This window comes from Limulus polyphemus, unplaced genomic scaffold (genome assembly GCF_000517525.1).
Source record: "Limulus polyphemus unplaced genomic scaffold, Limulus_polyphemus-2.1.2 Scaffold1277, whole genome shotgun sequence".
NCBI lineage: Eukaryota > Metazoa > Arthropoda > Merostomata > Xiphosura > Limulidae > Limulus > Limulus polyphemus.
In genome coordinates this window covers 270,459-285,445 of record NW_013666887.1, presented here as the reverse complement: position 1 = coordinate 285,445, position 14,987 = coordinate 270,459, and the positions used below count along the sequence as shown (strand labels likewise).

At 33.3% G+C, this 14,987-nt stretch overlaps 1 protein-coding gene across 1 annotated transcript in view; it reads right to left on the bottom strand.

Annotated features, from left to right (window-relative positions):
- Window positions 1–63: 63 nt before the first annotated feature.
- Window positions 64–14,987, bottom strand: part of LOC106462892 (dimethylglycine dehydrogenase, mitochondrial-like) — a 44,735-nt gene continuing 29,811 nt past the window's right edge. The window contains exons 11-16 of the mRNA XM_013922857.2: window positions 14,396–14,613; window positions 10,618–10,748; window positions 9,161–9,378; window positions 3,460–3,617; window positions 2,865–3,059; window positions 64–490 (exon numbers count right to left, since the gene is read on the bottom strand). Coding sequence (XP_013778311.1) covers window positions 278–490; window positions 2,865–3,059; window positions 3,460–3,617; window positions 9,161–9,378; window positions 10,618–10,748; window positions 14,396–14,613 — 1,133 coding nt within the window. The 3' untranslated portion in view covers window positions 64–277. The remainder of the gene's footprint in view (window positions 491–2,864; window positions 3,060–3,459; window positions 3,618–9,160; window positions 9,379–10,617; window positions 10,749–14,395; window positions 14,614–14,987) is intronic.

The following is a 14,987-nucleotide window of genomic DNA, read 5'->3' as shown; positions in this document are numbered from 1 at the left end:
ATAACAATATTTTTTTAAAACAGATTCTCAAAAAATAACTTTTGATAGTTTGCTCATAGTTTGTTAAAATGTAACATGCAAAAATTTTGGCACAAATTATATTGATTTTTTCTATAAATTATGAGTTTGTACTTTACGTTATTCAATGATAGATTTTAGAAAAATCACAACAAAAACCTATATATACATTTGAAAAACAAATTACTCTTAACTGATTTAAGTTTTAACTTTTTTTGAGCAACAGTATCTCCAATGCAAATTACATCTAACAAATATTTTAGGAAGAAGCTCTAGCTTTTGCCTTTTTGCGTCTACGCACTGACTCAACATCAACAGGAGGTCCTTTAAGGACAGTGGCATTTTGCAGTTTTCCAAGAAGTTCTACCTGAACAGTCAGGCCAGGATGTGTTAGGAACAAAGGTAAATAAGCAAATGCTATGCTTCTTTTCACAGTGCATCCATAAGCTCCTGAAGTAGTGTAGCCTACAATCTAGAACAAAAATGCCAAAATTAGTATCTGAGCAAAACTTCATAACTTGAACAAGATTATATGATTTATAAATATAGTAAAATATGGAAAATTTAGTAAATAAGAAAGACGTACATCACTGAAAACTATAAACAAATTAACTCTTTGCATTAATACTCAGTAAATATTACCAAACAGTTAACATTTTTCAAAAGTTGTGGTTGATTTACTTATTTGTCAAATTCTTCTACAAAAGATGTATATAAATGTTAATATTTTCCTTACCTGAAAATGTCTTTCTGATACTTACCTCTCCGCATGCAATAGCTATACCTCGCATGCCTGCATTTGACATTTTGCACATGCCACTAGCCTTGAACTATCTCCAACCCAATTCATGTGTTTTGACATGAACTGTGCTAGTACATGATGTAATCATCATGCAGCAATAGCCCTCCACCAATAGGAGGGTGACACATTCTCCATGTACAGTAGATCCACATAAGCACTTGCACTCGAAATTAACTTCATTCTTATATAAGACATGAATAATGTGCAACAGTAATGGAGAGAGAGAGGGTGATAATGTGTGCCTGCAAGTAAATATTGATCAAAAATACATTTTCAGGTAATGAAAATGTTAACTTCCAAAAGAATCCTCTTACCTCTCCATACACAGTAGTTAGAATATCAAATCAACATGGTGGGAGGGGGTACAAAAGAGGAAACCTAGATGAGCTCTCTTCAGAGAAAGCATCAGAAGAAGAAAGTCAACGAAGTATGGCACTCAATAGTAGGTCTTACTAGAGGAAAAACACTCATGGGAGACCACAATCTTCTCAGGCAGGATACAACTGAGAATTTGCATGCAACAGGTCAGATGGACATGAAGTGTAGAGTGGATAGGGTACCAAAAGACCATATGGTTTGGTATGGGTTCTGTTGTACAAATTACTCACCATACATATAGGAATTGGGACAAAGATCCTTCCTGCCTTCCAAGGAGAGAACTTTGCCTCATCCAGCTGGTCAAAACCACTGGGAAATTGACGGACGATACAGCACAATCTACACTACACTGACATGAACACCCCTGACCTACTTCCCACCACATTATACTGCCCACTCAGACTCTCTCTGGAGAAATTGCACAAGCAGTGAGGAACTCACCAAGTTGATCATCCCAGTGGCTAGAAACAAGGAATAGTAAGGAATTCCTATGCTCCACTCGAAGACGAGTGGGGTTCACACTTGAAAGGTGCCCGGATTTGATCAGACCTAACCACCACAAAGGTCTTTTACTGGAGAAAGTGCAATGAGTTACCTCTGAAATGAATCCTATTTTGAAAAGCAAGGATGCATGATCTTTAAATCAGCATCAAGCCAGAGGTAACATTTTCTGCTACTCCTGACTTGATGCTGATTTAGAGAATTAAGTATACCTTGTGGGGCAACAACAGTCCAGGTGGGTTCTGAGACATATGAGATTACTAGTACAAGTAGGTAAGGAAATATAAGAGAAATTTATCTGTTGAAAAAGGCGAGTGGGCTGGAGAAAGGCAAAATTTTGAAAGAGATGAAAACACCAAACGGTGGAGAAAATGTGTGATGAAGGTGATACGTATTTTTCATAATGCAGCCTGTAAGATCTTGTCCAAGAATCATCGAAAATGTGAGGCCAGAGTGAGTAAAGTGGCAGATTTCATGTGAAGTGATATAGCAAATTTAAAAATGCTGGCCTTGCTTTTACAAATGATACAAAACTTTGGGGAAAACAACCAAAAAGAAAAAATCTAACTTTATAAGTTATCACAAAATCCACTTAATAAAACAGCACGTTCACACTCTTTGATTAATTATGACTCGCAACACTTATAAACTATAATTGAGTTTCAAGCATCATCCATACCAAAACTCAATATTCTCAAGCATCTGTCATATTAATTTTCAGTTAACTTTCTTTTTTTATAGCTTTATTTGCTACCAGATGATGAGGTCACAGTTTAATTTGGGATGATCATTGGCTGTTGACAAAACATCTAATCAACATATTTACAAATGACCATAGTTACTGTGACAAAGACCACAGCACTACCAAGTGTAAATCATTTTGTCTTACTATGAGAATAATGTTATAATTAATTTGTACAGGGTGTGAGCTGGCATCCTGCATAAGTAAACACAACAGAGGAAAAAGTACATTAAAGATAAACAAAATAATGATTAATAAGAAAATAAAAGAACGTCACCTCACATTATCAAACACATCTTTTCTGGTTAGCAAGTTGTTGAGTATCCAAAATTTTTGTGATTTAAAAGTAAATTATTTTGAGGAACTCAACCATCAAAACAAACAGATAAAAGGAAGATTATTATAAAGATAACACATTTGTACCTTTCCACTGCTCCAAACGCTTTCATTTCCTTCAGGATCAACATCCTCTACATCCATGGCTAGATATGCCAGCTTCCTTCTCAGTCCTTTCCTTTTTATCTCTTGGATAGCTGCTTTACCAATGAAATCACTTGCTTTATTTGGTTTAATGAAGAAATCAAGACCAGCCTCATACGGGTTTGAATCCATGTTCATCTGTAAAAAAATTTATGATTAGTTCTTTTTTGTTTTTATTGGTTTTATTCAAGTTTTCCTTGTCTCACACTTTTTATCAGTACAAAAAATATTTGTTGATAAAAGCTTAGAAATTTTTGTGATGAGTTAAATGATAGGTTTCTGCATGTATATGTATCTCACACAAATTTATTACAATTAACATCTAAGCAGAGTGTGGGGTGAGGAAAGAAAAAACTTTTTTACAATTATAACAGAAAACCTCATCTTAATTAAAAGAAACAGAGTATAAAAACAAATTAAAACACAAAGAAACTATATTTCTATTCTAATTAGGTATGCATATCTGAAACACTTAAGACATGGGTCTGTTTTTATTGGACTAAAACTTTCACAAGAATGTAAAAACAGCAGAACCTACTTCAGCTCCCCACATTCGAAAACCTTTTTCTAAACGAAGAGAATTCATAGCATATGTCCCAAAATCTCCAACTCCAAGGTCTTTTCCTGCATCAATCATAGCTTCATACAATGGTAAAGAATCCTTCCTACTGTGGTACAACTCCCATCCTAGCTCTCCTAATGAGGAATAAAATGTTCTAATTTTCCTATACTGAAAATATATTTCTGATAGGCACTTCCATTTGCTCAAAAGATTAGCTATTCTCATTCAATGCTGCCCTCTATATGCAAACTTTTTCTTTATGCATGCCACAAGCCTTCCACTCCCCTTATTGGAATCAAGTGATTCCAACATGTCTCTCATGTAAATCATCATGCATCACCTCTCCATCAATAGGAGCATAGTATACTCCCTCTATGCACTTCTACCAAACTATCACTTCGAAGTTTGACAGAAGATGAAAGCACCGGAAGAGTGTGTGGAGGATGGGTGGGAAGTATGAGCAGAGGGAGGTACCTATCGGAAATACATTTTCAGTATAGGAAAATTATAACTTCTGATACGGTACTTCCTTCCACTCACAAGATTAGCTAGAATCCCACATTGATTAGGAGGAGGGACTGGTGCGAGGGAAGAACAGATGTACTCCCCAAAAGCTTCCGAAGGATACCTCTGTAGATGAGAGAGTCAGATCGGAAGATCTGAAGAGGGAAACTGCATCATTTCTGACCAGGTATCCTCTTCGCCCATCCGTAAAGAGTGGAGAAAAAAGGCAGAAAAATGAGAGGAGCAAAGGATGAGCTCCACAGTGTAGAGTGACTAGAGCATGACGGACAGTACTCAGTAAGTCAACTACATTCAAAATCCATGCCGCTAGGAACTGACATTCATATGGGGGTAGGATGAGGATCATACCATCTTCACCTCAAGCCCCAGAGAATGGAAGGAATCTAAAACCATTCCAACCCCAGGGCATGACGCATATGTTATTTAAGGAATATCTTGATCTGGGAACCTAACATCTAGTATCGAAAGGATGTCTATGTAAACAATATCTACTCCTCCAACAGGAAAACTGACCAGAAACATCCAATAAACAATAACATCCTCGGGCAAAAAAACATGAGAGATGCCAAAGGACAGAACTGGAACGATTCCCCTTACCCCAGCTGTGACCCACAACACAAGGAGAGCACAACTGAGGGAGGAAGATAGACAACCTTGAACATGCATGAAGACTTATATTGACTAGTTCACTCTAAATCCAAAACCCAGCTGTGGGTACCAACATTTGTGTGGGGGTAGGATGAGGGATCCTAATCAAGGGGATGAACTGCAATTCGACATCTCACTCCATAGTAATTGCATAACACATATTGGAGGATAGCACATCATCTACACCAACAGAACACCACCACCCTACTCTGTACTAAATGGTATTGTCTGTTTTGTGTGGAACAAATTCAGCAGGGTGCTTCCATGGTTGACCACCCCAGCAGCTTGGGACAGTTAAGTGATAAGGACTCCCATACTCCACTTGAAGAAAGGGGGATGAAAATGTGTAGGAGAGTCCGGATGAGCGTCATCACCTGAGACAGTGCAATGGGTGATCACGAAACCCTATTTTGAAAAGCAGACCATCCTGATTTATTCAATCAAGGTATGACAGGGAAGGACAGCCATCTCCTTCTGCTTTATCCATGAAGTCCATAGGTGGTACAGTCTGGAACAGACAAGTTTATGAAGCAGACATCACAAGGTTATTTACCTTCAAGTGATCTTGTGAAACACCCCATCTCAATGGTAAGCACTGCGAAGCCAAGGAATGGAAAGCACGAGTCAACATGGCTATACGGTGCAGATTTTGGATTGCTGAATACCTGGCCAGGCACCACTTGCCACAGAGCGGGATCTGCATAATGAAGGTATGAAGGACGGACCCCTGATATAAAAGAAAGCATTAATATAGACTTACCCAGTTTTAGAGTTGCATCAAAGCTTGAAGAAAAGCAATAGGGCAATAGGGTTAAGGTAATTTGAAAGAAATCTGGGTAGTTTATAAAGTATAACCACTTTGAGAAGAAACTGTATCTTAAACTGTTGAAATCAAGTAAAAAAAAAAGAAACATGTCCAAACACAAGCACTGCCAAACGAGAAGTGAGAGTTCGATAGAGGTGCATAAGGGGAGTCACGTGAGTATACTATGCTCCTATTGGTGGAGAGGTGACACATGATTATTTACATATGAGATGCATTGGAATTACTTCATTCCACAAGGGAGGAGCGGAAGACTTGTGGCATGCGTAAAGAAAAAGTTTGCATATAGAGGGCACCAATGAACAAGAATAGCTAATCTTGTGAGCGGAGGGAAGTACCGTATCGGAATTTGTCTTTAATTACCACATATACAGTGACAGAAATATGTAAACATGCTTATAATCAATAAAGTTAAAATACATAGTAATAAAAATACTGAATTTTTACATTTCATATGATATTTGGTTAAGATATTTAAGTTGATAATGATAGGTTGACTTGATAATACAGAGATTATAATTATTTAATCTCATTTGAGTGTGTTGAAGATAATGTGACTTTTTTTAAGGAAATAAACTACCAGAATAATCAGAAATAATGGAAATTATTATAAAGACAACACATTTACACCATTATATAGCTCCAAACAGCAAATATCAATTAACTGAACAGTCATTGGTGGTCTAATGTTTTACTGGTACAAAAAAAAAACACAATCCATTTCCAATGTGATGCAATATAAATCAGTATCTGCATACCTGGCATGCTTTACCAGTACAGTAACCAAAAATTATAAAATACATGTTACTGGTGGAATTTCTCTGGTATATCTAAATGTTTAATAGTAACCTTGCAAGATACATACTAAATTAGTCATAGGCTTTAATGTTTTATTTTCACTGTCAGGTATTTGTTTTTCATTAGTTATATCTGTAACTTTTAACATTCATTATTGTTATTGCTTTTTTTCAGAGTGAACTGCTAACTTCAATGAAACTGTTAGACTTTGTATACAATTCATTTTCATGTACCTGCTTCCCCCAAACAAGTTGCATAAAATTGATGTTCTACTCTATATGTATATATTATGCAGTTAATATGCTTGAAAGTATATATAGCTTGCTTTAACAGCATATCCCTGTACATGATACTTTTTTATTCTATTTTACACTTCAGATAAGATTGATAAAAATGTTGATAGGAATGATGAAATATTATATTACTTTATAGCAAATACAATATATAGTAAATAAATATTTCCTTTTTAAAAGAAAGAAAAAGTAAATGTATCATTACCAACATTTTATTGAAAACGATCAATTGGATGATGTCAAATCATCACGTTAGCTAGAATTCTTACATCTAGCTCATTAGTTTAAAAATGCTTCTGACAAGAAAAATAAACTTAATATAAACATGATTGTTTGTTTGTTGAATTTCACACAAAGCTACTCAAAGGCTATGTGTACTAGCTGTCCCTAATTTAGAAATGATAGACTAGAGGGAAGGCAATTAGTGAACACCACTTATAGACAACTCTTGAGTTACTCTTTTTTTTTATTCTCAATGAAAAGTGGGATTCACCATCACATTACAATCAAAGCTGAAAGGGTGAACATGTTTGACGTCAAGGTTCAAACTCACAACCTGCAGATTATAAGTCAAGTGCGCTAACTACCAGGTCATGTAATCATGATTAGATATAAGGACATACCAGTATTTTAATTAAACATTCAACAATTGTAAATCATTTGCATATATGTTATGTCCATCAATAAGAAAAAGTTTTCTGTATAACATATGTTTATAGATAAAGGCAGTTAAAACTGATTCAGATTTAAACTAACTAATAATACCTTTGCAATTTAATTGACTTAATTTTTGTTTTCAGAAGGAAAGTTCTAGTTGCTAGAGTCTGGAAACAATTAAGCAAGAGACAAATGAGCCAAAATCAAGAGAAACAAGAGACAAAACTATAGAAATACTCCACTTTATACTCAGGTTAAACCTTAGTAAGACATCCCACGAGTCCCTGGGTCACATGCTTCACCTAATAGTTTGCATACAACTATAAACTATCTTAGTTAGTTTTTACAGGTTTCTATATCACTTGTTTGAATAGGCTACCTTCCTAGAAGTCTATGCAGAAATGCACACATTAGCTTCATACTTCAGAACAAAGGTTGCATTATGTAACATTTACCTACATAAAAGGATTAGCACATGTTCAGGACCTTGTAGCATCCATACAGATAGGACTAACTACATGCAGAAACCATATGGAAATTAATAAAAACTACATGAATATACCAGAATAAAGAAATATTCCATACAAGTTATAAAAAGGTGAAATCAGTAGCTGTTTCATCTGTGATGACAGTACTACTGGTTACAGTATGACCACCTGTGCTTTTATATGCATTATACTGGTGTGACACTTTGATTGGTTGGATAACAATCAATCACAATGTATTATATGAACACATGACCGTACTCTAGTGTGGTTCCCTTTCACATGAAAAAGGGACATTATTGTAGTATCTGCCTTTTCCTCGCCACTTCCACAATTATTTACAATAATGTATATGTGATTTAATAGTAGTTGTATAGCATAAAGCTTTTTTTTCTTTAAACATTTCATTTTGATGTTGCCCATTTTTGGCTTAGAGCACAATGGAAAGCATTGGTGGAGCAAAATATGATATTGGGTATAACGTAAGTAACTTAAGAAGAAAAGCGTAAAAAAACATTTTCTTTTGATTAAATAGAAATACATAAAAAAATCAAAACACCTTAATTAAATGTAACTATGTATTATTCTAAAAAGTGTATTGTACCACAAAATTATTTTAGTATTGATTCAACTTTCTCACAAAAATATATTAAAGATTAAAAACATTTAATTGAGACTAAGTACGTACGACTCTGAAGTTAAAAATATTAGCACACTTCAGGAAATCCCACTGATAACATATACATCTTTTTAAAAAAATACTGTATAAGCTCTTATAGTGGTATACTTGGTGTTGAAAATATTTCTTTCTTTCTCAGATGAAGAAACTGCATATACCTGTAATCTGTATTTAAATATATAGTTTTATTACATATATTTCATTAAACTGGGTCAATAAATAGATGCCAGGACAATAGTGGTACAGAGAAAATATCACTGTAATTATAAGTGTTTACATGAAACTAGTCATCCTATGATACCACATATACAATTTATATCTTTGGACTTTAAAAAAAAAAAACCTGAAGTAAGATGTACTGTGGTGCAGTGGAAATACTAATTACAAATACAGGGTGAGCCATAATTTTATATCATAAGGTACGTTTCAAAAATCGCGTGTATGTTCGATCAACTTTACTGAAATACAGCCCATTTCTCTTGTTATGTTAAATGCATAGAACAAACTAAAGATATTTTACTTTCTGAAGAAAATCATGTCTATTTATTAAAATCTATTTACAATACTTTGTTTAATTGAGATGTAAATTTAAGACTATTATTGTTATGCTTAGAAATGAATGAAAGGGTGGCAAGATATGTATTTAAAAAGCTAGAAACAATTTTTGTATCAAATTTTAATACATCTCTGTTGAAAACTATGGAAATTTTAAACATGTAATGAATATAAGCTTCATATATTAATGTGTTTGTTGAATAGTCATGCATACCTGTATAGGAAATTCTAAGTCCTCTCACAGGTATTCCAGCCACATCAAAATGACGAGCATGAAGGAAAGGGAAGGCTTCATCACTGAGGTCTTCTTTAGTAAGCTTAGCCAAAACATTTCGAGATAAAGGTCCAGCAATACTGACTGCAACCATGTCATCAGTAACATTTGTGAGAGTTACATCATATCCCCAAATCCTAGCATGTTCTTCCATCCATCTTCATATACATAAACGTTAAATCTAAGTTAATTTTTTTCTTTTGCAATTCATGAAATACTTTTTTCTATTTGCAGGGATTCTGTATCTTTTATAAAGTCTATACTGTCAAAGAGAAAATATTACAATTTTCTGCTTAGTTCTCATAATCTTATATTTGTTAATTATGTTCACCTATGTGTTTTTGGTTAACATTCACCTGAATCACACAAAATATTTCTCTCTGCATTTAATAAATGCACAAAAGCCTTTATGAAAAAAAAATTACTATTTTCCTGAACCTAGATGAAGAGTTAGAAATGATTTTCAAGGTATGAAACATATAGTGTCCATTGTATGAAATTATAAAAAATATTTGAATCACATCAGCAAGAATATAAGTAATATTATATAACAATTTAAACTGTTCCGATTCTTGTTTCATTCCAAATATTTTTTCACAGGGAGGAGGAAATCTAATGCTCCATAAAACAATTTTTAAAACATTAGTTTTCTTTTTTTCATTAGACAAGAATAGGAATCTAATACATTTCAATACTGAAACACCATTACATTTAATACAAAATTTACAATATTGAATCCAACAGCAAATATAATTGGATATAGGAATATTTGTAATATGAGTAATGCTATTAGATTAGGTTAGTGGTGAAAGCATTTGCTAAGCTAGGCCAGTAGTGACCACTACTACTTGTTAAACAAATCAAAGAGTGAAAAAAGATTGGAACAGTATGTTTGGACCTTTGCTTTTTAGTTGGAATAACCATCAAAGTTTGTTATTGAATTGAAAGCTAATTAAGATGTATCTAAAGTACATTTGTTAAACCTATTTCAGTGTGATGTAAAATGAATATATCTTCCAGCTATGAAAATTATGTGCTTGCCACTGAATTTCATTTGTGTAAATAGTGTACACCATAACTGATTATTCACTAATCTGCTTTTTTTACTTTGCCCAACACACATGCACATCAGTACTAATAGATCTAATATCAGTTTTAATTTATCATCTAACATTTGGTTTCACATCTTTAAAATGTTTTTAATTGTTTTAAGTAAGTTCAGACACAATATCAGTATCAGGTTTCAAAAACAAAATATTGAATAAAAGCGTTTTTTTGAAAAGCAGTCACTCATTAATTAATCTTGAAAAATGTAAAATTAGAATAACTAAAATATTACATATTGTAAATGAAAAATATAACTAAAATGTTTTTGAATTTTAACCCTGTTCACATACCTAAGATCATGAAATTCTGATCCAGAGCCTGTGATCACAAAGTAATGATCAGGAGACAGTGTAGTTATGGTGAGCTCAGAATAAACTTTTCCAGAAGGGCTTAGCATATGAGATATATTTGTTGTTCCAACCTATAACAGTTAGTAATAAAATTGTAATTGTATTATGGAGAAAAATCCATCAAACTTTTCACCAAAGAGTACACTTTCCTCTAACACTTATTACCATATTTTACTATCTATCATCATAAAAAAAGTGAAGGGTACCCCATATATTACCAATCATTTACATCCAATTTAAGTTTAATTTTCTTTGCTTCTACACACACAAAACTGTAGAGTATTTTAATGTACATCTAGGATTGAATGCCAGGCTTAGATCAATGTGTAGAGATGAGAAAATAGGCTGTTTGGATTTGTGAGATAATTTTAATGGGAAAGGTAATCTTTTTGGAATGGATAGCTTACACTTAAACAAGTCAGGGGTTAGCACATTAGCAAGGGCTATTAACTCAGCTGTAGTGATTGATTTAAACTAGAGCTAGACAGAAGTGAGGGCTATGATATTAGTAAAATAGGAAACATAATTGACAGGTATGAAAATATGAACATATTTTAAAATCTATGATTAATCGTTACTGTTGTAATGCTAGGAGTATTAGAAATAAAATTGATGAGTTCAAAGCAGTTACGGAAACTGAGGATTTTGATATTATGGGTATCACTGAGACTTGGTTGGATTTGAACAATTCTGATGAAAGAAATTTTTGAAGTACCAGGCTACAGATTATTTACTACAGATAGAGTACTGAAAAAAATGGGGAGGAGTAGCATTTTATGTGAGGAGTGAATTACATCCTGTTGAGTTAGAGCATATTAAAGAAAATAGCACTGAGGTTGAGTCAGTTTGGGTTAGTGTTAGTGGATATAAAGGGAAAAGTCTGGTAATTGGAATTGGTTATAGACCTCCAGGTCAGTATATAAAAGTTAGTGAGAAACTGTATAATGAGATCAGAATGGTAGCTGAAAAAGATGTTGTTATTATGGGAGATTTGAATATCTGGGGTATTGATTGGTAAAATTTTGAGTCTGAAATGCAGGGGGGACAGGTTTTTGGAAATTGTTCAGGATACTTTTATACTCCAACTGATTATGGAACCTACAAGAGAAGTTATATTAGATTTAATATTAGCATTCAATGTGAATATGATAGATATGAGTTGTGGTTGGTGAGTATTTAAATACAAGCGACCATTGCACTATTAGGTTTAGGATTTTACTATGTGTAGAATTGAAGAAGAATAGTACCTTGATACAAATTTCAGGAAAACCAATTTTGATGGAATGAGGTGTGATCTGGCTTCTGTAGATTGGATTAAAGAGTTGGGAGGAGATCTTGAACAGATGTAGGAAGCTTTAGGGAAAAATTGATATGCATACAGAACATGCATATTCCCTACAGAGAAAAAGGACAATGGAGCGGAATAAGCTAGTGTGGTTTAGTAAATGTTTAAGGGATCATATTAGGGATAAACATAATATATTCAAGAAATTTAAACCTTACTGGAAATAATGACTTGGAGGACTATAGGAAATCAAGAGAGCTTGTTAAAAAGGAAGTTAAAAGAGCAAGTACTGTATATGAAAGAGAGTTGACTGAGAGAGTTAAATCAAACAATAAGGAATTCTTTAGGTATATGAGAGTAAGCAAAATGTTAGGATGGTGATTGGGCCTCTTAAAAATGATAGTGGGAAGCTGATCTTGGAATATTATGAGATGGTAAACTTATTAAATTATATGTTCTCTTCAGTTTTTACGAAGGAAGTATTATATAAGCATTATGTTTCAACCACAGCACTTGATGTATGGCGAAAACATTGATGTAAAATATATCATTTTAAGTTCTGAAATTGTAAGAGAAAAGTTGAGAAACCTTAAAATTGATAAATCCACTGGACCAGACAACTTTTATTCTAGAGTTTGAAAAGAACTCAAATATTTTATTTGTGAACTGCTAGCTAATATTTTTATAGGTCATTGAGTGGTGGAAGAGTATTAGAATATTGGAAGTTCGCTAATGTTAGTCCATTATTTAAAGGAGGTGATAAACATTGTCCAGGCAATTATAGGCCAGTTTGTCTTACATCAGTAGTTGGAAAGGTTTTGGTAGTAGTAATAAATGGAGTTATATCTGACTGGATCACAGTTACAAGTGGTGTGCCTCAAGGCTCTGTGCTGGGTCCTCTGCTGTTCATGATTTATATTAATGATATTGACTCTGGGATGACTAGCAAAATTTTGAAGTTTGCAGATGACATTAAGATTTTTGGTATGGCTAACTGTATCAAAAATGCTGCAGATTTACAGGGAGATTTAGATCATTTGATGCATTGGGCCAATACGTGGCAGATGATGTTTAACTATCCAAAAATGGAGGTGATGCATGTAGGTTTCACAATTCAAATTATTGTTACATATTAAATGGGAATTCATTAAATACTGTGGTTGAAAAAAAGATTTTGGTGTTGTGATTGATAAATTGCTTAAGTCATCTAAACAGTGTATTGTAGCTAGGAATAGGGCTAATAGGATTTTGGGTAGTATCTATAGAAATGTTGAATACAAGACAAGGGATATTATTGTTTCACTGTATAGATAACTTGTAAGGCCACATTTAGAGTACTGTGTACAGTTTTGGGCTCCCTTCCTCAAGAAGGACATTGAATTGTTAGAGAATTTTCAGAGAAGAGCCACTAGGATGACACCTGGGATGGTGGGATTGTCCTATGAGGAGAGATTAAAATCTCTAAACTTGTTTTCTCTGGAGAGGAGAAGGATCAGAGGGGATTTGATTGAGTTGTTTAAGATTATTAAGGGTATTTATAATATAGATCCATCAAACATTTTGTGTTTAGCAGTGAAAACAATAAGACAAGGGGTCATAAATTTAAATTTTGGCAGCGTAGGAGTCATCTGCAGTTTAGACAGTTTTACTTTTCAAACAGGGTGGTTGGCTTTTGGAATAAGCTACCTTCAATGGTGGTGGAGGCAGAAAATTTAACTGAGTTCAAGAAAATATTGGATGAATACATGAGTAGTAAGGGGTGGTTATAGTTTGGAGCTAATAATCTCCTTTTTGTCCTTTTAAAATTTTATGAGTTATGAATATACATATATTACAAACAAATTAGACTGTTTCATAAAGTAAGCTTTTAACAGTTTAACAGCAGATCTAGGCTAAATTTTTGATATACTTGCATTTGAATTTTATGAAGTTATGCAGGCTTTACAAATTAGTCCTATTCATGGTTGTGCAGATGACTGAATAACATGATCTGATTGTATGTTTGTATACACACTTGTGAAGAAGTTATTTAAAATTACTACTATTTATCAGATAAGTCCTCAAAATACTGATATCTGGTTAAAGCCTTTGTCAAACAGTTCTAAGAACTGAAATTTATCTCAATTCTCTCTCCATCCATCCAACCAGGCCATGACACAGTCTTCTCCACTACAAGAAATTACAGATCGTATTTAATCAAGTACAAATCTGTTGAAATGTTGTTCAGTTCTGTCCATTCAAAGTACTCTCTATAAATCAACTGCTTACCAACTTTGTAAAAGTACACAAATTTCTCAGTTTTTTTATGAAAAAAATATACTTGTTTAACAATATACAATAAAATGATATGAAATGAACATATTAATATATACAATTATTGTGAGGAAATAACATATAAACTTTAAGACTATAACGTATAGATTTTTTTCCTACTTTTGGAAGATTATTAGCAATCAGTCGATCAAGGAATTTCAAAGCATCTTTTCCTCTGATTTCAAACTTTCCAAACGGAGACACATCCACAATACCAGCTTTATTCATAACCATCTCACACTCTCTTTGAACTGGCTCAAACCAGTTTGTTCGCCTAAAACTAGGTTTGTAGCCCTTTTCATCTCCAGGTAAGGCAAACCAAGCTGGTTGTTCCCACCCTAAAAAATTTTTCACGTTTACAAGTACAAGGTAATTGTTCTTAAAACAGGATTTTCACAGGGTAACTTCACTGAAATCATATGAACTAAAAGTTGGCTTTAATAACCATAATTTTATGTTAGAAGTGTATGTTTTATGGTTAAAAAGAAACAACAAAAATTAATTCTCATTACACTTTTCAAAATTAATGAATTCTTGAGTAACTTAAAAAACAAATAATATACCTTCTATTTTACTTACTGTCTACACCAAAATAAACTACCTAAACTTACATATCTTGAAATAATTTGTTCAAATAATACAGAGTACTGTAGATATATTGTAAAACACTAAAAAATTTGTACTTCATTACTTCAATTTTAGAAAAATATAT